This window comes from Onychomys torridus, chromosome 18 (genome assembly GCF_903995425.1).
Source record: "Onychomys torridus chromosome 18, mOncTor1.1, whole genome shotgun sequence".
Classification (NCBI taxonomy): Eukaryota; Metazoa; Chordata; class Mammalia; order Rodentia; family Cricetidae; genus Onychomys; species Onychomys torridus.
In genome coordinates this window covers 10,031,408-10,052,148 of record NC_050460.1, presented here as the reverse complement: position 1 = coordinate 10,052,148, position 20,741 = coordinate 10,031,408, and the positions used below count along the sequence as shown (strand labels likewise).

The window sequence follows — 20,741 nt, the reverse complement described above, 5'->3', positions numbered from 1 at the left end:
GAACCCAAGCACTAGGGAGTGGAGGCAGGAGGATTCTGAGAGTTCCCTGGTCAGCTGGTCTGCCTACTCAAGGGAGTGCCCTGCCTCAAGGCAGTAAAGCAGAAAGTGATAGAGAAGGATCCCCAAGCATCCTCTTCTGGCCTCTGCATGTGTGCACATGGATGTGCACAACTGCACACATACATGGATATACCCCACATTCTACATACTACAAACACACACACACACACACACACACACACACACACACACACACTATTCATTCAGTTCCAGCTGCTGTGCAAGGTGCTAGAATTAAAAATAGAACAACAAAATACTGCAAAACCTACTCAAATTGATAAAAGGTGTGTTTTGCTATGTGTACCAAAAACGTAACTACAGTAGCTAAAGCAAATGTTTATTCTATTTGACTCAGCAAGACCTGTGAAGCACGTTACTGTGCACCGTGCCCTGTCCTAAGCATTCTCGATGATTACTTCTCCACAGGAGTTTGCTTTTCTCACATAACAAGAAGTCAAAAGAACAGTGCATTCCAGGAAAATAATGTGGGGCCAAAAGAAATGGTGGATTTTGGGATCTCAGAGCTCCTGATTCTCCATCTTGGATCTGCAGCTTTGTGTATGCATGTGTGTATGTATGGTGTATGTGAGTGCATGCCTGTGTGTGTGTGTGTGTGTGTGTGTGTGTGTGTGTGTGTGTGTGCTTGCATTTGGTACACATGCTCTATGCTACAAGTCCATAAGTGTGCAGGTATGTGCAGCCTTACACACACACACACACACACACACACACACACACACACACAGAGAGAGAGAGAGAGAGAGAGAGAGAGAGAGAGAGAGAGAGCAGAACGCCAGCTGTCTTCCCTTCTCTTATCCACGGATCCATTTTCCCAGGCCTCAGTGTGTGTCTTTGTCCTCATTCCATGAAGACGGTCATTCTCCTTCCAGACATTACGTCTGAATTTCCGACATTGCTAGTGGACACGTCTTTTCCAGGAGCCCAGTGACCACTTTCTGCTGTGTCTCATTAGCCAGATCTACCTGAAAGGACAACAGTCTGGGAAGGTGTGTCGTTTTGACCAAGCACTCTGCTATCCTAAGGGGAAAAAAATATGAGTTCTGTTTTCTATTAGTAACAAAGAAGGGACAAGTGGATTCGTGCATATTGTTCACTTTCAAGTTGAGGTAATTTTCCCCCATGGTAAAATACCTGATTCAGCCATGCCATAAAAGATACATCATTTCCCATGCTCTTTGGGGTTGACAAAATCTCCTAGACTTTAGGGAACAGAATTTTCTGTGTTTCCAGCTCAAACTTCGGGAGGCACAGCCTCTGGTTATAAGAGTCATGCAGCCAAAACACCCCTGGGCAGATTCTATCCCCCAAACCTGACTGCCCAGGGGCAGGTGGGGCACCAGGAAATTGTTCTGAGCCAGGTGGGACTAGGAAGGTGGGTGTAGCTGGAGTGTATCTGAGTTCTGTGGAAGTAACTGTCACAGCCCGAAGGCTACCCCATGGTGTGATGAGGAGGAAGGCTTACTGAGGCCAGACTGTGACAGAATTGAGGACTGTGGGAGATGGTTCAGAGGGTGGAGTGCTTGCTTAATATACATAAACACCTGAGTTTGGATCCCTGGCACCCACACTTTTAAAGAAGCTTCTAATTTCATCGTGGAGGAGGAAAATTCCTGGGGCTGGATGGGTAGCTAATCTAGCCATTGGTAAGCTCCAGGTGAGATGAGAGGCAGTGTCTTAGAAAAAAAAAGTAGAAAATGGCTGACTGAGAAAGACACCCAGTATTGACATCTGGCCTTCACTAGCACCTGTACACAGGTATGCTTGTGCACACGCACGTATGCACGCGTGGCCAGATGAGAATCCCCATTCATGTGATCACTTACTAAGTGTAAGAAGGGCTTAAGTCTGTCCAGGATGACTTCCCAGGAGAAACTGAGTCACACATCTGTCCAGCAGAGAGAGAGTCCCCCGACTCCGCCCCCGGCATCTTTGATCAGCTTTTCTGCATGTCTTGATTCTCAGACACCAGCACCCTCCCATGTCACACATATACACAGCTGGCCAGATAGTGTTCCTTACAGTCAGCGACTCAATTACAATGCCCACCAACCGGAAGGGGTGCACACCAGGTTGTGATCTCTGCTCTGGAGATGAGAACACTGAGGCACAGGAGTTTAAAGTAGCCCACCCCAGCCTGTACAAGGCAGAGCCAGGGTCACCAACCCAGCAGCCGGCCCCACAGTCTGTGCTCTTGACTTGTGTGTGTTCCACACTTCAAGTTATCCATTGTTTGAGAATGCGTGTGGTACCAAGTTTTCAAACAAGAGTAAGATGCTTAGAAAATGGTGATCAAGTCAGTTTGTGAGCCAGCATGTCCTCATGGAATGACTTCCATGTGTGCTTCCCGAAAGTACTCAGCAGGCTCAACTCCACTATGAACCCAGACTCCATCATCCACAAGGCAGCAGGAGGTACCAAGCCCAGCATGCAGCAGACACTGATCATAGGTAACTGGAAGAGACTGTGTAGAATATTCACAAAATTACCCAACCCAGGCAAGGGTGGTGACCGGGTGGCTGTTTCCACATCTGAGAAGGTCTCTGTTTAAAGATGTGGCCGTTTGAGGATGCAGCAAGTGTGGGGAATGGAATTCCTTAGCCTCAGTGCTTGTGACGAGAGAGAGGTAAGACAAAACCCGGGCCTTTACAGGAGCAGATAACCAATAGATTTAGAATCTCTCTGACCAGCTCACTCCTTAAGTGTGAACATCCACGCTAAACCTTTCGTAAAGTAACTGTACACATCCCCTAGGTGTTCCCTGACTCAGTCGGCCTCCTGAACAACACTTGCAGCATCAATAGCTTCAGTCAGCATTTATGTCGTTTCTTCTATTAGCACGATGGATTTTACTGCCGTTTATGAGTTTCTGGGAAGCCTAATAGGAAACACACACAAGTTCTTACTGAAGAGCTAGACAGGGTCGCTCTGTTCAAGGGTAGGCCAGAAGAGGTCGCCAGAGTCCCATGGCTGATGTCAGTGCTTGCCACTAATCAGGAACATATCCAGTCAGAATGAACCTCCCTCCTCCCCGCCTCACCCTCCCTCTCTCTCTCTGTCCTCCCCCTCCCTCCCCCACTAATAAACACATGTGGGGAGCTTGCATTGTACAAATCATATGGAACCCTAAATCTGAAGAAGCAAATGGCTTTTTTCCCCTCTTCAAATGTACTGTGGCTTTGAAAAGATTTACAAAAGTATCTGCACCTGGAACTTGTCTATATCATCAATATCATCCTTCAAAAATGTATTATATGAACAGCATGCCAAAGTTGTCCTGAATTCCTCACTACAACGATGCTTTAAACAGAGCTAAAAATTGCCAAAGGTTCTCATCTTTTAAATAAAATAGTGTATGTGTGTTGTTTTGGTATTATCTTCATAATTAATTTAGCTAATAATTAATTGACCTGTGGAGCTAAATGGAAAAATTCTTTTTGAAAAACTGGTTCCTTTATAAAGCTCAGGAAAGCAGCTTCAAAGAGAACGTTTTCCTTAAAGGAAAGTCCCTGGCTTCCTTGGAGACATATCTGAGAGTGTTCTATTCTCTCTGAGAATCTTTGGGGTGTCCATAATGTCCAGTGTCCTAATCACCACAGTCACAAGGTTTGAATCCTGCCTGTGGAGTAAGGAGCCATTTCATCTTCCATCCAAGACTGAAGTCCTTTCCGGAGCAAACAATGCACACCCCTGGCAGTAGGAACTGTAGGCTCTTCCCTTAGCCTGCCCACACCTTCAGGGCACAGCAGGGGAGCTGGTGTAAGAGCCATGGCAAGTGGCTTCAGCTTGTCTTGCTGCCGTTTCTATTTGGGCCAGTCTCTGGAAATGGGGGCCTGGGGGTTGCTCCCCACAGGTGTGTGCCTGGGTCTCCCAGAGCTAGGTTGATTTGGTAGCACACACCTTGCTGACCAGCTGGGTCATGCCCAGTGGTATTGTTCTGATGGAAGATTGGGCACAAATTCTCCAAGGGACCTGAACAAGAAAGTCTCACACAGACAGCATGGCCCTAGGAGATGGTCAGACAATGGTAGGTTCCAAGGTGAAAGTGAGTGCCATCCTCCACAGTTCCCAGGGTCCTCCGTCCTCATGCCCAGGAGGTTCTAGTGTTCTCAGCCTCCCTTCCCACGCTGAACTTCTGCCTTGAGTTGACCTCTAGTTCTCTCAGTATCTCCATCCTCTCATGAGCTCAGTTCCAGTCCTAATAATGACCACAAGTTAGGTATTGTCTTTGGTCCTACTCTCTACCAGATGTGGAAGCTGCTTCAACGGCAGCCAGGAAACAGCTGTTGGTAACAGCACGTTACTTGTGAGTGACGTGTCATAGAGGGTTGGCGTCTGTTGTCGTCATTCCTCGGAAGGCAGCCCGGTACCTGGTTCTGACACCCTTGACCCAGGCTCTCTTTCTCTATCCTCTGTGGATACCGGAGATATGTGAACATAACCAGAGGCCCAGAGACAACCAAGGAAGCCACTCCTCCTCCAAGTAAGCCCTCTCTGACTTCTAGAATCTTGTCCCAGCTCTGACCCAGTGGCTCTGAGGACCTCTCACTCTGTGAGACAGAGAAGTCATGAGTCAGTTTCACTTTACCTGCTGTTTCTTCCTGTGGGCACCCAAACCTCACTCGTCTACCTGTTTTATAGTTTACCTCCGTGTGGTCTCTCACACTCAGATAACCTGACTGGGTAATTCCCCGAACCTGCACAGTGAATACAAACCTTTATGTGAGGTTCCAAATGCTGGGACAGCAAGGGCTCACACTGGCAGTCACAAAGATGAACACCTGACAATCTCCTCACAGCATCTCTGACTTCCTCGGAAGTGTACTCGATGTGACGGTGTCAACACATCTGCCACTTACCTCACAGCTCTTCAGGGCCATGTTCAAGCCCCAGGCCCAAATTCCCGAGTGCGTGGCTCTCAGCAATTCAGCTTCTCCATTTTGCCTCCTTTCATAGTGGCAGGAGACAGGAAGAAAAGATTCTTCCTCACAAACGTGCCAGAGAGGTGGAGCCAAATTCTTCTCATTGGATTTTATTTGTCTCTATTACCTTATCTATTTCATAAAACCTCATTTATGTTTTTAACTCTTGAATGTCAGCAAGTTGTGGCTTTTTCTATTCTGTCTCCAACAGTATGATGGCTAGAGACCCCTGCTCAGATCTCCTTCAAACAACAGCTGGATTTTTGTACCTTGTCTTTTATATCCCCGTGAGCTCGGCTGAAAAGTAGAAACTTCCGCCAGTTCTCCAAGTACTTCTCAGTATCTAGGTGTTGCTTCCTTCACGGAGGAAATCCAGTTTTCTCCATGAAATTTTCTCCACAGCATTTTCACTTTTCCTTACACAGCACTGGGCCCCAGCCCAGGCATGGTGTCTGTTTGTTGTTTAGAAAGGATGTAAAGGTCACTGTCTTTACTCCCAGACAACTTCTTCTAGACCATTCTGGATGACTCTTAAAGCATCAAGATTCTAATTAAACTCAACCATTAATAGCAGGATGCAAATGTGTCCTCAAATTTGTTGGAAGGCAGGGCACAAAGAAGTGATGCTCCCTTTTACAACGAGGCAGAGATATATGAGAAGTAGGTAGTGTGTGATAGACCATCTAGGTACCCAGAGGCAGTGGAACAGCCCTTGGCACTCACAGTGGCCTGCAGAGTGGGAGAGATTTAAGTTTTGAGATCCAATGTCTCAGTTTTCAAAACCAAGTTCTGCTTGTATATTAGACTTGTATATTAGAGCTATTTTGAAAATATGCTTTCCCTTACATTTCTGGGTGTATTCTAATTAAAGCTATACATATTTATCTCTAGAGATTAGAATATTTTAAGAAGGCTCTCTCTGTGTCTCTGTCTCTTTCTCTCTGTTAGTGTTTGTGTGTGTGGAGGGGGGGAACTGGAGGTCAACCTTGGCTATCTTCTTCTATTGATGTCCACTTTACACTTGGGCACAGAGTCCCTTGTGCTGTGTCCCCTGGCTTACCCGGTCAGTTGTCTCGGGAGAACCACTCATCTCCACCCTGCTATAGGAGAGTTACAGACGCATGCTGCCTGGCTTTGGTTTTACATGGTTATTGATGAGCCAAACTCAAGGCAAGCTCATTACCCATTGAACCATCTCTCCAGTCCCATTTTAATCAAGATTTCTAAGAGGGGGAAAGCACTTTGATATTTAACTTCTGGAATTCAACAGAGCTACTTACTTTCTTGAGAAGTTCTAAATTCTAATCTCTCTTTTAAATTTTCACCCATCAAGGACCTTGTCTGGAGAGCTCACAGAGTACAGACAGCCCTCCCCATCCCCCTAGGTGAGGAGGCTTGCTGCTATGGAGTTGGTAGATGATTTGACATAGAAGAATGGAAAGGAAGGCTTGGGGCAGCGGTTCTGAACTTGTGGGTTGCGACCTCTTTGGGGGCGTTGTCAAACAACCCTTTAACAGGGGGTCACCTAATACAGTCTGCATATCAGATACAATTCATAACAGTAGCAAAATTACAGTTACAAAGTAGCAAAGAAAATACTTTTATGATTGGGAATCACCACAACATGAAGCGCTATATTGAATGGTTGCAGCTGTAGGGAGGTTGAGAACCACTGGCTTAGAGGATTGGTGGGTTAAGGAAAGCGAGAGAGGCAGGGAAGTCAACAACCTAGTATGTGTCTAAGAGACCCATGTAATCCTCTGGTTGACAATCCTTCCGGCATGTTGGGGAGGCAGGAAGGCCATGGACAACCCACCTTTAGAGCATCTAAATATAGTCGTGCTAGAAAGAGTCAAGACTTGCATGGGCTCCCACCCGCACCCAGGGCCACAAGGTCACAGGAGTGTCCTCTCCCACCCCAGCTCCACTGACGCAGGGAGAAGAGCAGGGAGAGACAGTCTGTCTGAGAAACCAAGCACTCCTATGCAAAAGAGACTGAGAATTCTCCAGAGGGGCCATTACATCAGACTAGGTTATAATCCAGAATAGATTAATAAATTGTCATTTTCCCACTGCTCAGGGCATGGGATCTTGTAAAGAAGTCTGTAAAAAAATAATAACTAAGCCAAGCACATGTTCATGGATACCTCTCGAGTGGTTTGAATGCTTCGGAAAACTAGTTATGTATGTACTAGCCCAAGTAGACATGCCTTGGGTATGTCTGTGACTCAGTTTCCTTAACTGTTAAGTGAGAATAAATGCTAGTTCTTGGCCCTTCATGTGTTCAGGTAACAGAGTGCTGGGTTCAGGAGTCCCTTCAGAAAACAGTGAGTGTTGCCTTCCTGTGGGAATGGCCCTTCCTGGAGGATTGAATGGGGCAGAGTGTGGAGGGTGCTCAGCCTGGGGACAGCACCTAGCAGCCATGCTCTTCTCTTTCACGGGATAGTTAGGCAGACAGACACCCATCTGGGCTGCAGACCTTTGTGAGAAGTGTGGGCTTTGATTCCTTTTTGTAAATAAAATTTTAAATTTTATGTTATGTGTATGGGTACTTTGCCTGCATATATGTCTATGCACCGCACTCAATGCCTAAGGAGAGCAGAAAGGGGCAGAGGATCACCTGAACTGCAGTGATAGGCATTTGTTAGCCCCTGTGTAGGTGCTGAGACTTGAATCCAGGTCCTCTACAAGAGCAGCCAGTGCTGTTAACCACTGAGCCATCTCTTCCCCTGATTTATTTATTTTTATTTATGTTTACATGGATGTGTCTGTGTGAGTGTATATGACACAAGTGTACTTCTCCAAGTACTTGTGACAGAGAAAAATACACAGGAGAACCTATGAAGCTCCTGAGTCCAGACCTACTTTCCATCTTCCCAAAGACCACCCTTGACATTGGCCCCTCTCTGTGTGAATTTTGAGATCCAGAGGTGCTGCTGGCTTCACTCTGGTCAGTCCCCATGCTGTGCCCAGATGCTGGCAAACAGGCCTGAGCCATGCTTGCAGAAACTTGTTGGAGGCTGGATTAGAATTTTGGCTCCCCGTTACTCATCCAGCCCCCATGGCCTGGTAAGACTATATTATTTTCTTAGCTCAAATTGCCATTTCCAACTCATTATTTCTCTATGACGAGGAAACAATATTGGCTCTTATGTAATAGCGACCTCAGTGAATCTGGAAGTGATCAAGGAATGGGTGGATATTTTTTCTCTTCTTAAAAAAGAGAGAGAGAGAGAGAGAAATAAATTTGAGATTGTTTGCATATGCCTGAGAATATTTATGAACTCTCTTCCCCTTTTTCCTCATTGCATATTTTACCCAGCACATTTGTGTGTAGTTCAGAATAAATCTTTATGGGGAGCAGAGGCAGAGAGGGGACAGAGCAATTAAAAGATTGGGTATCCATCAAGTTCATGAAACATTAGTCATCATGGGTCATTGGGTGCTGTAGCCTGCCTAAGGTCTGTGACCCCAGCCAGTGTCTCTGAGGAAGCCTTTCAGGGTCTCTCTCTCTCTCTCTCTCTCTCTCTCTCTCTCTCTCTCTCTCTCTCTCTCACACACACACACACACACACACACACACACACACACACACACACAGTTCACTGTGGTTTCATGACCCAAATGCCATCAGCCAAAAGAAATCATTTAATCCTGTGGCTTCAGGACTGTGGCAGGAGGAAGAAAGCTGGAAGAGAGTATCTAGGTACTGTTACTGCTGATCTGTTAGCCTAGAGTGTTTCAGCGTGTGGGTACAGTGTGCCTGTTCCCCTCTGAGCATCCTTTTCTCCATGGTTTGTCATTGAGGAGGCCAGGTGGCACAGGGGACATAGTTATGGCTACGTATTAAAAATATGAAGCGGGGTGCATGGTTGCACATTCTTATACTCTTAGTATCAGGGAGGTAGAAGCAAGAGGATCACAAGTTCAACGCCATCTTTAGCTAGTTATTGTATGAGGCCAGTCTAAGCTTCGTGAGCAAGTCCCAAAAAACAGTTTTAAAAATCTGAGTAAGTAAGGGAGGGAAAGACATTTCCACTTTGGGGACTTGATTCAGAATTGAGGCTACTCAGAATCTCGCATTCTGTTGCATCCTGGAATGTTTGAGACTACACTGATTTGGAAGTGTAGAAGGATTCACACAGACAGAAGCATGACTGCTGAACTGAGTCACAAAATAACAATGGTGAGCAATGCCTGATCTGGTCCAGTCCAGGCCCTCACATCAGGAACTCTCCCTGTGCTGAGTTGACTGAGCCTAAAAGGGTCCATGCATGACCTGGGGATCTTTATTGTCATTTCTGAGACGAGGAAACTGTCATTCAATGCCATTGAAGAGCTAACCTCCAGCCACAGAGAGGTACCAGGACCAGGGGCCACAGGTGGCATTTATAGTACCCAGTGCTAATTCAATAAGCTTAAACAAGGAAGTGAAAAAAAACATGCCCAAGGTCTTGGAGCGGGTGCTTCAGTTAAGGGACCTTGAAGCTATAACCTCAACAGTGAGACATTTAGGCAAAATCCAAATCCTGATCCAAGGTAGCTGCAGTTCATGTGGCTTCTTTCTGTTTTCTCATCTCATGTCCCTCCCATGACTGACCCCAACTGCAACCTCAACGCTCTGGACCAAGAATACACAGCTGCAGGTTAGTCACCGACAAGCAGTGAGCATGCTCAGTGTGTGCATGTCCTATGTCATGTTGTAGTCATAATGGAGGCGACGCAGCTTTACCCTTTCCATTTCGAGAGCTCATTTCATAGAGAGCTGGAATCCATCCAGAGCTAGTCTTTCAAAATCTCCATCATTGCTTCATATCCCTTTGCCAAAATCCATTGTTGTAGGTCGGCAAGGTCTCCAACAGGCATTTGGAATTAGGACTTGGAATGTCTACTTTCCTTTTGCCTACCCCTTTGTATCCCTTGGTTGATATAAATCGATCAAAATTTAGCAAGTATACCATGTGTCATGGTCATTTTTAAATGTCAACCTGCCACAACCTAGAATTGCCTAGGAAGAGAGTTTCAATTGAGGATTTATTTAGATTGGGTTGACCAGGAATTATATTGATTATTCATTAATATGAAGAGATCTAGCTTATTGTGGGTGGTACCATTCCCTAGGCAGTGGTGGGAGGTGCGTGACTTATACAGGACAGAGGAAACCTGCACAGAAGAGCAAGCAGGCGAGATGGCAGCCAGGGTACATTTGTTTCACTCTACACTTGACTATGGATGTGGTGTGGCCAGCTGTGACTCCCCACAGGTTAGTAGTGGGCGCCAAATAAACCCTTTCCTCCCCAATATGGCCTTATATCAGGATGCTGTACCAGGACGACAGAAATGAAACTAGGATATTGTGTTGTTTTTCTCCCTTCCCACTGTGACTGGGTTTTGCTCTACTCAAAGGAGTAGAGGGATTTGAGCAAGCAAACAAACCCAGCACGAAGCCCAACTGCTTTGGGGAGAAAAGCATAATAAGTATTGTCTAGTGCCCACCCTCTGCCTTAGCCCTTGAATAGTCTGGTAATCCCATGGCAGTCTAGACAATTGCTGATGGGAATTCAAGCATTTTTCCCAGCCCTCTCGCTCTAGTCTCTCAAACTGGAAACACAAAGCAGATGATGAAGATGAGTTCAAATGTCACACCAGGGAGAAGGAAGGTTTCCAAACATTCCAGGAAGTGTTCCACGGCATTGTCTCACACTGGTGTCCTTCCACTGTCTCCAACAAAAGGTCTCCTATGAACAGACAGAAGTGGGTTAGGAAGGTGGGAGCGGCTAATTACAGAAGGCACATCTGTGAAACCACGGAAAGAAGGGCAGACCACACAGTTTCTCCTCTGGATGGCGATATGCCCCTCGTATCTGCAGCCATGTGGATCCGCTGGACTCCCGGGATCTCAGGAGCACAATGTCTAACAGAATCTGGGGTTGGAAGTGTTGAGGAGCAGAGCTGATGTCACAGGGACAGTGGTTAATGACCAACCAGGCATCTATTCTGCAGTGACCCTGTCTATTCAGGTGTACAGTTTCCATGTCACCTGTCTGTGACTAAGGGGCTCGTGTGTGGCTAGATGACTTAGCTGCTAATTAATCAGGATTGGAATACAGACGTCTTCTGCCACCTCCATCTTCCTTTAGGTGTTCATGCTTTGAGCTGCGTCTGTGGTGGGTGATGGTCTCAATGCACGTGGAATTTTGTGCACATTGCTAATGGCCATTCCTGTGTGGTGCAGTGGCCTGGCCACCTGGGACTGCTGTGAGCTGTCTGCTCCAGGGTGTCTCTCTGATACCCATTGCACCTCTGCCAGTCTCCCTAAACAGGACTGCTGTCATTGCTTTGTCCTGTCCCCTGAAGGTCCCTTCCCTTCCTCCAGCTAGGTTAGTCAGAGTTAATGACACCACAAACCTGGCCTGTCTCAGGACTTCTGCTGTGCCATTTTAATCACTTACTCAGCCCTTTATACAAAATTATAGTGTGTGTATGTTGTCAATCATTGACAAAATAAAAATAGATAAAACAAGTAAATAGCAGTTGCCTAATGTACCTGCTGGAGATAAGCTCTGTGAACACTTCGGCATGTGCTCTGGCTGCTGAAATTCTTTACTTAATAGAAGACACATCTTAATCAAAGTAAAAGGAATTTAATCAATGTAAAGGAATAGCTGGTGTTTTAATTAAAGAAATAACTAGTGATTACTTCTTGGCTAATTTTTCAGATTTATTTTATTTCTATGTGTGTGTGTATACACACAAGTAACCACAGAGGCCAGAAGAGGGTGCTAGATTCCCTAAAGCTGGTTACTGGTGGCCATGAGCGGCCTGGCAGGGGGTCTGGGCAACAAATTCCAGTTTTGGTAGCGCAGTGACTGCTTGGCCATCTCTCCGGCCCTACGGTTTGCCTTTTTTAGGGTGTTTAATACACTTGGATTGGATCATGCTCATAGCTACTAGGGGTTCTACTGTGTGTGTTGAAACGGCAGAGCAGTGATGACATATGATTCAGCGTCCACCTGGTCCACTCCGCAGTCCCTACAGCTGTGTTTGGGAAGAAGAGAGGTGACCCTTCTTTTCTTCTTCCACGCCAGCCCTTGAGAGAGGCTTGACGAAGGCACTGCAGAAGCTGGATGACTACTTGAACACCCCTCTGCCAGAGGAGATTGACTCCAACACCCGTGGGGATGAGAAAGGCTCTCAGCGCAAGTTCCTGGATGGGGATGAGCTGACCCTGGCTGACTGCAATCTGCTCCCTAAGCTGCACGTGGTCAAGGTAAGAGAGGTCTGTGCATGGATAGTGTCCACATCTCAGGCCTAGCCAGCTGGGCAGATGAATCAAGGGGAGCCAAGACAACTCTGGCCTCTGAAGCCAGAGCTACTAGGGACCCAAGATCAGCTGCCCTGCTTGCTGGATGAATAGCTTGTCTGAGAGTCTATTTTCTTAAATTAGAAAAAAAATGTTTTTGCCTACATGTGTACATGCATACTACATATGTGCCCCATGCCCATGGAGGCCAGAAGAGGGTATCAGATTCCCTGGAACTGGAGTTACAGGTGATTGTGAGCTGTCATGTGGGTTCTGGGAATTGAATTTGGGTCCTCTGGAAGAGCAGCCTGTGCTTTTAGCCACTGAGCCATCTCTCCAGCCCTTGGGCTTTCCTTTTCATTTATAACATAGTCACATGTTGTTTATCTCTAGGGTTATTGTGGGACTCATCAAGGCATGAAATTGCTTATTATACTATAGGGGTCAATGCATAATTCGTACAATGCCACTGTATACACAGTTGCATCACAGCCTCATCTTGGCATTATCCCCACCATGCTTTCCTACCTGCATTAGGTGGGTCCTCACAGGTCATCATAGATCTCTTTGTGCAGACTCTGTAGGCGCTTCCTCTGGTACCCAGCTGTCATTCTCCCTCCCTATTGGCTGAAGCAGTAGAGGCTGCAAAGGAGCAGAGCAGAGTACCCGTTTGCTCTCAGGGCACTTGCTGCCCATCTGCACTGCATACACACGCCCTTACCTGTTCAAAAGTCACACTCCAGAAGCTTTTAAGAGGAAATTTTAGGGGTTATCTGAAGCAGCCTCCAAACCCTACATCTTGCTGTGTCTATGATAGCCTTCTGTGCAGTGTGGTAGCATATTTCGGAGTGATGAGGAGCACCCCCCCCCCACATCTTACTGTTGCACACAGCTCTGATTCATAAAGCATCCCTTCCTTACATGGAGCTTCAGCATGTTCTCCAGAGCAACACCGGTCAGTTCTGCTCCTCTTTATCTAGTTGGAAGATAGCATTTGGATCCTTCTTAGTTCTATAAACAGACACCTCTCTTTCTCTCTTGTTCTCCCTCTCTCGTGTGCATATGTGTGCTCAGGCACACATGTGCATATGTGCACACGTCTAAGTATATGCACATGGAGGCTACATGTTAACACTGGGTGTCTTCCTCAATCCCTCTCCACCTTATTCTTTTAAGGCAGAGTCTCTCAGTAAATACAGAGCTCACCAATTTGGTTAGACTAGCTGGCCAGTGAGCTCTAGGGACCCCCGTCTCCATCTCCCAGCACTGGGATTCTACGTGTGCACAGCCACACCTGTTTCTGTCTGTGGGTTATGCTAGGAATCTACACTTTACTGAGTCAACCCTCTCCTCAGCTCACCCTGTCCCCCATCCTTGCTGATGCTCACTCTCTGGACTCTAGACACGGTCTAGACACTAAAGCAACATGCAATAAGGTCTTATGACCAAACAATCCCTGGCTTTTACCCTGTCCATGTCTCACCATGTCCCTCTGACAGTCATCTCTGTGAGAACAGAACCTCTTCCAAGTGCAATGGCCCTTTAATAAATACCAATTTACAGGTAACATGATCAGCTGCTATGTGTCTTTTAGGATATTTGCGTTATTTCTGGCCCTCAATGAGGAGAAGGCAAGCCTATTGTTCATCAGCAGAGTATATCTATTCTTTTCAGATGAAGTACTGAGCTAGATACTTTCCTCCAATCAGAGCACACACCAGCTTGTGGTGATGTCACTTAGCTGGTCATTCACGTGTGAGCATCCCACAGTCCAGGGTTAGAGCTAAGACTTTAGAGGGGATTACATGCTCCTAGGGCAGGCTGATACAACGCTTTAATATGAAGACATTTTAGGCTCAGGGCCAAGCGACAGATCCCTTGGAGGACCAGCCAAGTGTGTCCCTTGGAAGTTATTAATTGTTATTGCACACCCCACCCACCACACTGCGCTTTCTTCTCCCGTCCCTGATGAATAAGCAGAACCATTAGGTATGTGTGGTGCCCACCCAGTCACACAGTGTCACTGGGATATAATGGAAAGATCAGAAGACCCAAGTCTAATTCATCATCTGCCACCAACTAGCAGGGCAGAGTAGGGCAAGTCGTTTGATCTTTTAGGATTTCATTTTTCTTGTGCCTAAAAGGAGAGGTGTGGATCAAATTCCCTAGCTTCCCTTTCTTTCCTTACTTCCCTCCTCTCTATCCAACATGTACGGGCAACTCACCCAAGCATCCTTTGTCAAAGCAGGCAAACACACGGTGCTCTCAGGCTTCTACACTAGCCTCCGAATGCCTCAGATCCATCTAGTCCTAATGACCAAGTTAATCCCCCGTCCTTGGAGACAGTTCAGTGGCTTCTAGCTCTGAGAAGCTGGGGATCAGAGGGAGGATGGTCTAGGAGGGCACAAAGGCTGGGCCTGGAATCCTGTCTCTTTGGATTTCTGCTGATCCAGCTTATCAGATCCAGGGACCTGGCAAAACTCTGCAGTTTACGGAGAACATGAAGGGGAGCCAAGGCAGTTTGGCCTCCAATGCCAAAATTTAATCTGGGCGGTGGGAGCTAACTGTTTTCATATGAAACAGCAAATTGAGAGCATGAGCAGTGCAGGTCCTCGGGACGCCAGAGTTCTGGGCACTCTCGCTCTTGCATGGCATCCTGTCAAGTCTGTCCCCAGGATGCTGAGTGGCTGTGGCCCACACTCACTGAGATCCTAAACTTCCATGGGTGGGCTTTTCCTGGTCTAGCACAGGGACTGTGTTCTCGAGTGTGGGACAACTTGGAAGAGAGATAACACATATAAACGCAGATATCGATTCTTTAGTTGTATGTCTGCTTTTTTCAAACGAATAAAGATAACCCAGAATATGTGTTTTAGTTCACTTTTCTGTTGCTCTGATAAAAAAAAAAAATGACCAAGAGCAACTTGGGGGTCCGTTTGGCTTCCGCTTTCTTATCACAGTCCATCATAAAGGGAAGTTAGAGCAGCATCCTAGAGGCAAGACCTGAAGCTGAGGCCACTGCTTACTGGCTTGCGCCCAGTGGCTTACTCAGTTACATTTTTTACAAGGTCCTGGCCCGCCTGCCTAGGGATGGCACCACCCACAGTGGGCGGGACTCTCTTACATCCAGTAGCAATCAAGAGAATGGCCCCACCAACACATCCACAGTGCAACCTGGCGTTCCTTCTCCCAGATGACTGGTTTGTGTCAAGCTGGCAAATTTGTGTGAAGTTGATCTAATTTGAGATCCTCCTGCCTCAGTCTTGTGAGTATTTGGATTACAAGTTCATGCCTTCAGGCCAAACTGCGCACAGCAGTTCTTAGTAGATTCATCCACTTTCCTTCCTAGCCAGCTTCTCTCAGCTGTGCTGAACACAGATGTACCTGATAGGCACAGCCACCCCTGAAATCATGGCCCTAATACCTCCTAATGGTTTGTTTCCTGCCTTCACACCAACTCCATCTTGTCATCTTTGTTTAGATTGTGGCTAAAAAATACCGGAACTACGACCTCCCAGCTGAGATGACTGGCTTGTGGCGGTACCTCAAGAACGCCTATGCACGGGACGAGTTCACCAACACCTGTGCAGCTGACAGTGAGATAGAGCTGGCCTATGCTGATGTCGCCAGGCGCCTCAGCCGATCCTGAGCTTAGCTGTCTGGCCCAATTCTGCTGCTGCTGCAGAGGAATTCTACTTTTCCCAAAGGCCTTCAACTCTCTAGACACTTCTTCCTCATTGCCTCGAGGAAACATTTAAAAGGAAAAAAATAAGGCCACACTTGCTGGCACCCCTGAACTCAACTCCAGCTTACTACCTTCTAAGATTAGTGCCATCCTTCTGCTGTGGCTCACAGGAGCCTGGCAAGTGGAGGGACTCAGTGGCTGATCTTCCCACCTGCTGGCCCCATCTAGGGTCAGTGTATCTGGGGTCAGTTTGGAGAGCTTCCCTGGGATTGTCACTGGTCCCTTCTGCCAATATCATAACGCTTTCTCAGATGCTCCAGCAACTTCAACGCCAGCCTCTCTCCCCTCTTCCTCAGTAACCGCAAGGCCACAGTTGAATATCATCATGTGACTGTCTAATCACGTGATCCTTAGGGAGTGATCCATGCTTTGATTGGGAGACAGTGGTGGTGGTGGGGACTCAGCTGGGTGTGGCTCTGGGAACCTAGCCTAGCAGCTCCAGCTGCTCACTATTTCTGACAGAGGGCCGTATTGTAATGTCCCCTTGGGTGCATGCACCCCAATTTGCTGCAGTGCTAGGAGCTGGTGCAATGCAGTTACGTCCTGGCCAGCACTGACCCCAGCTCTCTGTCTGTCTCCATCCACAAAGGCAGCTGACCTATAATTCTAGACTGAGGTGACCCAAGTGGAGAGGAACTTCTGGGAAGCAATGTTGATGCCAAAAGGCCCACCAGGGTCTACAGCCACAGGGGCACTGACTTCAGAGTGGTCGTCCATTGGAGATTATATGAGTGGGTGTGACTGTGTTCTTCAATGAGTGGCTTTGGGTTCGAGAAAGAGATGGGAGGGGGAGGGGAAGTGGGAGGAGATAAAGTTTGCATTTGATGTAGCCTAGGAAAGCTTTAGACCCGCCTTCTCTCTCATTATCTAAGTCTATCAACCATAAAGCAGACTCCAACGTCGGCCAAAATCTCTTCCAGGCCCTTTCTAGTCACTTCTGAAGGTGGGTTTCCACCTGGGTATGCTCAGGCTCCCAGCTTCTTCAGCCCCAGCCTCTGATGGAAGAGAAATTCTCTCAAAAAATGGTGTGGTCCAGGGCTGCCTGAGCAAGAAAGTCCATGGGTCTTTCTGACAGGGAAGCCACCACTTGAATTTGGAAAATATGTACTGTCCTGGGCTCATTTTCCCACCATCAGACTCTCTATCAGATTTTTAAGAAACAAGCAGTATATATATTTTTAAAGCTGTTATTTCTCTCCTTAATCATTCTCCTTGTGTTTTACCTACAAAGCTCATGGGGCTCGAACATGGGAACCTAGGCTGACCAACCACTATGACAAATGAGTTAATTGTTAGCTCTTCCTCGACCAGTGAGCTAGTGAGCGCCTGGGAGAAATCCATCTGCTGGGCCTCAACTCCAACAATCCTGCTTTCTGTGTTGCCAGTGGAGGGCGAGGCTCCTGAGGGCCGGAAAGCCCCAGGACTTGGCTCATTACTCTGGAGGGTGGGGCAGCACGGGTCCTTTCCATTGAAACGTCAACACCCGCTAACAGTCACTGGGCCCACCTGCCTCTAGGGACCGCCAAAGCAAAGCGTGGCCATTGATCCGAGGAGGGAGGAAGCCGGAGGTCTCCCTAGCCCACTGGGGAAGAGGACTGCCTGCTAGGCCATTTTATAAACCTGAAAGGGCTTTGAAGACGCAAAATGAGTCGATTCATTTCCACCCTACAGGAACCTTTCCACAGGCTCTCGGCAATCTGCCCCTGGGGGCTGTTTAAAGTGTAGCCCTGCTGCGGGAACAGCCTTTTACTGTAGGGAGGAGCCCCCAATGGGCCTCCCACAGGGAGGAGAGCTTCTGGAACCATCTGGAAGGCTGTTTAATTAATAGGAAACCCCTGCCGTTTTCAGCAATCCTTTCCAGAACTCCCAAGCAAGCAGGGTAAACCCCAGGCTGCTCACATCCCTATGTCCTTCAGGTGGGCTGATGTTAAAGATGAGTCTACTAGTATCCATACAGAGACAGGGGTTCCAGGGGGAGGGGAGAATGCTCAGGACCGGCGTGTGATCTTCTGAGCCCAGAAATAGGCAAGTCTTTAAAAATAAACAGCTCAAGCTGAATCAATACTGTTTCTAGAAGGTCTTCCTGTGGTTGAGTTAGTTTTACATCAATAACAATATTTAGGCAATGTTGGATATTATAGGATTGATCATAACCCCTTTAAAGAGAGGTAAGATTATAGAAGGGAGCTCTTCCCAGTACCTGAATTCAGAAGTAATTTTAATGTTATCAGATAATCTAATTAGACTGACCAGTGTCTTAAGGCATAACTGTCATGGTATATACAAATAGCAATAAAGTAAATGATGGTTGCACCCTACTCCCACATCGGGTTTCTCCCATGCCTCTAGCTCCTTTGGACCTTGGCCCTAACTTTGTCATGTGTACAATTCACCATCTGCAGCCACCCTGTGGTGAGGTTCCAAGCCCCAGCTCAGACTGTGTGCAAGGGTCTGCAGAGTGCACACTACTTGCAAAGACTGGATAGGAGTTATTCTGGTAAGTGCCAGTCCCTCAGAGAAAGGGAAACTATTTTGATGGAGCTATTTCATTTCTCACCTTTGATTGTCACATGACAATCTTGTGTGTGTGTGTGTGTGTGTGTGTGTGTGTGTGTGTGTGTATGTTTGTGTGTGTGACAAGTGGAAGGCAAGACAGACAGCTAGATTAAGACTCAGAATTCCCGAGTTGAGTGTATCTATCTATTTAAAACTGCCTACATCTTAGGTTGACCCAGAGAGAAGGCATTTGTTAAGATATTAGGAACTATACACCATAAGATAGAAAGTACATTTATTGTTGTTCCAGAACATTGCATATTCCCCTGAAAAAGAAAAAATTCTTGCTAAATTCAGGATCACAGACATGTCTATATCTCACATCTTAAACAAGGGATCCAGATAGGCTCCTGGCAGCCAACAAATCAGTTGCAGAGTAGGACACAGTCAGGCAAACAATCCCAAGCTAGTTCCAGCTTCCTCGTAGATGGCCCTGTCCCTGGTGTCCTGTGGTGCTGGTGGGACCAGATAGCATCTTGATCTTTTCATCAACAAGAAGCTGCTCCAAGAGTGAGGTTTGGGGCATGGTTCGGGTACCTCTTGGTTCTTATCAGATGAGGCAAGAGTAGCGAAGACAGTGCCTCTGCTTAGAAGTGGGCATTCTGCAGACAGAAAGCTGTCGTGGAGTGGAGCATGCCCACTACAGATAGATTTTGACTGTCTTAGAGTCCCAGGAACCTGAAAGGCCCAGGAAAACTGTGTTAGAAAGGAAGCCAAGGCAGAAGCTGTGTGTCCATCTAGTACGAGTGGACCATCACTGAAAGTGTTTGCATTTACAAGCAAATCATTCTGGAAGCACTAGGTATCTGGCAGGGGCTTCTGGGGCTCCCCCCTTCATTTATCTCAGCTGCAAAATGGGTCAGGAAAGCTAATGTGGCCTTGCTTGGAAACACGAAACATTAACTTGCGGTTGAAACTAAGATCAGTGATTCTTAATGGTTATATTTTGAGACCTAAGTATTTGTATCATATATATTCATATATATTATACCTATATATGACATTAAGAAAGATCTTTATGGAATGTGAAGGAAAGAAGTGTGCCTAGGAAGTACCAGATTCTACTGTTGGGAGAACACTGGGGATCTTGTCGTTGGCTTTGGGGCCCATCTACAAACTGGCCAGTGACCTTGTATCTACTGCTCTCTACCACTCAAACTAACAGCTTGTGCAGAGTTACAAGTGCATTCTCTTCCCCCTTTACAATATTCCTCTTTCATCCTAGTTTCAAGACACTTTCATCTTGTTATTAAGTATGAATCAAACTGAACAATCATATTTAATGTTGTTGAAGGAAATAGATCTATTCTTCACTACCACCATGTACACTACCAAATATAAACAAAACATTATTTCCATATGAGGTTTGAGTTAAATTGTACTTTCTATAAAACCTATCTGATGCTTGGCAAAACAATTTTGAAGACATGGTATTTTTGTATATAGCTAAAGATGGCCCAACATTAACTATGAATATATTTATAGCAATTATCAGGCTAGGATCTAGCATGGTTGGTAGAATGTTTGCTTAGTGTGGATGAAGTTCTGGGTTAGTTTGCCACACTGCAGAAACCAGGCTTGGTAGTGAACACTTGTAATCCCTGCACTAGGGAGGCAGAGGCAGCTGGATCAGAAGTTCAAGGTTGGCTACATAGTTAGTGGGAGGCCAGCCTGCTATATGAGGCCCTGTCTCAAAACAAAACAACAAAATAAAAACAGGCAAACTGTTCAGCTGCTGTTTATATTTGTACCCCCACCCCACCCCGCCTCTCCCATCCCCCATCCCTTCCACCCCACCCCTACCATCGTCACCTAGTTTTTCCATTTTATAAGCTGAAGAATTAACAAATTTAGCAATTGTAATTAATCATATGTAGACACTCCAAGTGATGGTAACTTACTTTTCTTGAGACCCATAACTGTGGTGAGAACAGGCCTTGCTTTCGAGCCTTACTAAATGCAACATGCCTTTGAGTACACACCAAGTCAAGTGTGAATCTTCGTATCTTGAGCCAGCTATAGATGCATTTCCCAGTCTTGATGGGTATTGACTGATTCAATAAAGTTGGTTTATTTTCAAATATTACAAAAGCGATCACTGGACTTCTTTGGGGGAGAGGTTATGCTGTTTCAAATG

The 20,741-nt window shown here is 46.5% G+C and overlaps 1 protein-coding gene across 2 annotated transcripts in view; it reads left to right on the top strand.

Annotated features, from left to right (window-relative positions):
* Nucleotides 1–20,246, top strand: part of Clic5 (chloride intracellular channel 5) — a 96,250-nt gene extending 76,004 nt beyond the window's left edge. For both annotated transcript variants that reach the window (XM_036168253.1, XM_036168254.1), the window contains exons 5-6: nucleotides 12,089–12,270; nucleotides 15,785–20,246. In XM_036168253.1, the coding sequence (XP_036024146.1) occupies nucleotides 12,089–12,270; nucleotides 15,785–15,952 (350 nt within the window). In that variant the 3' untranslated portion in view covers nucleotides 15,953–20,246. The remainder of the gene's footprint in view (nucleotides 1–12,088; nucleotides 12,271–15,784) is intronic.
* Nucleotides 20,247–20,741: the final 495 nt, after the last annotated feature.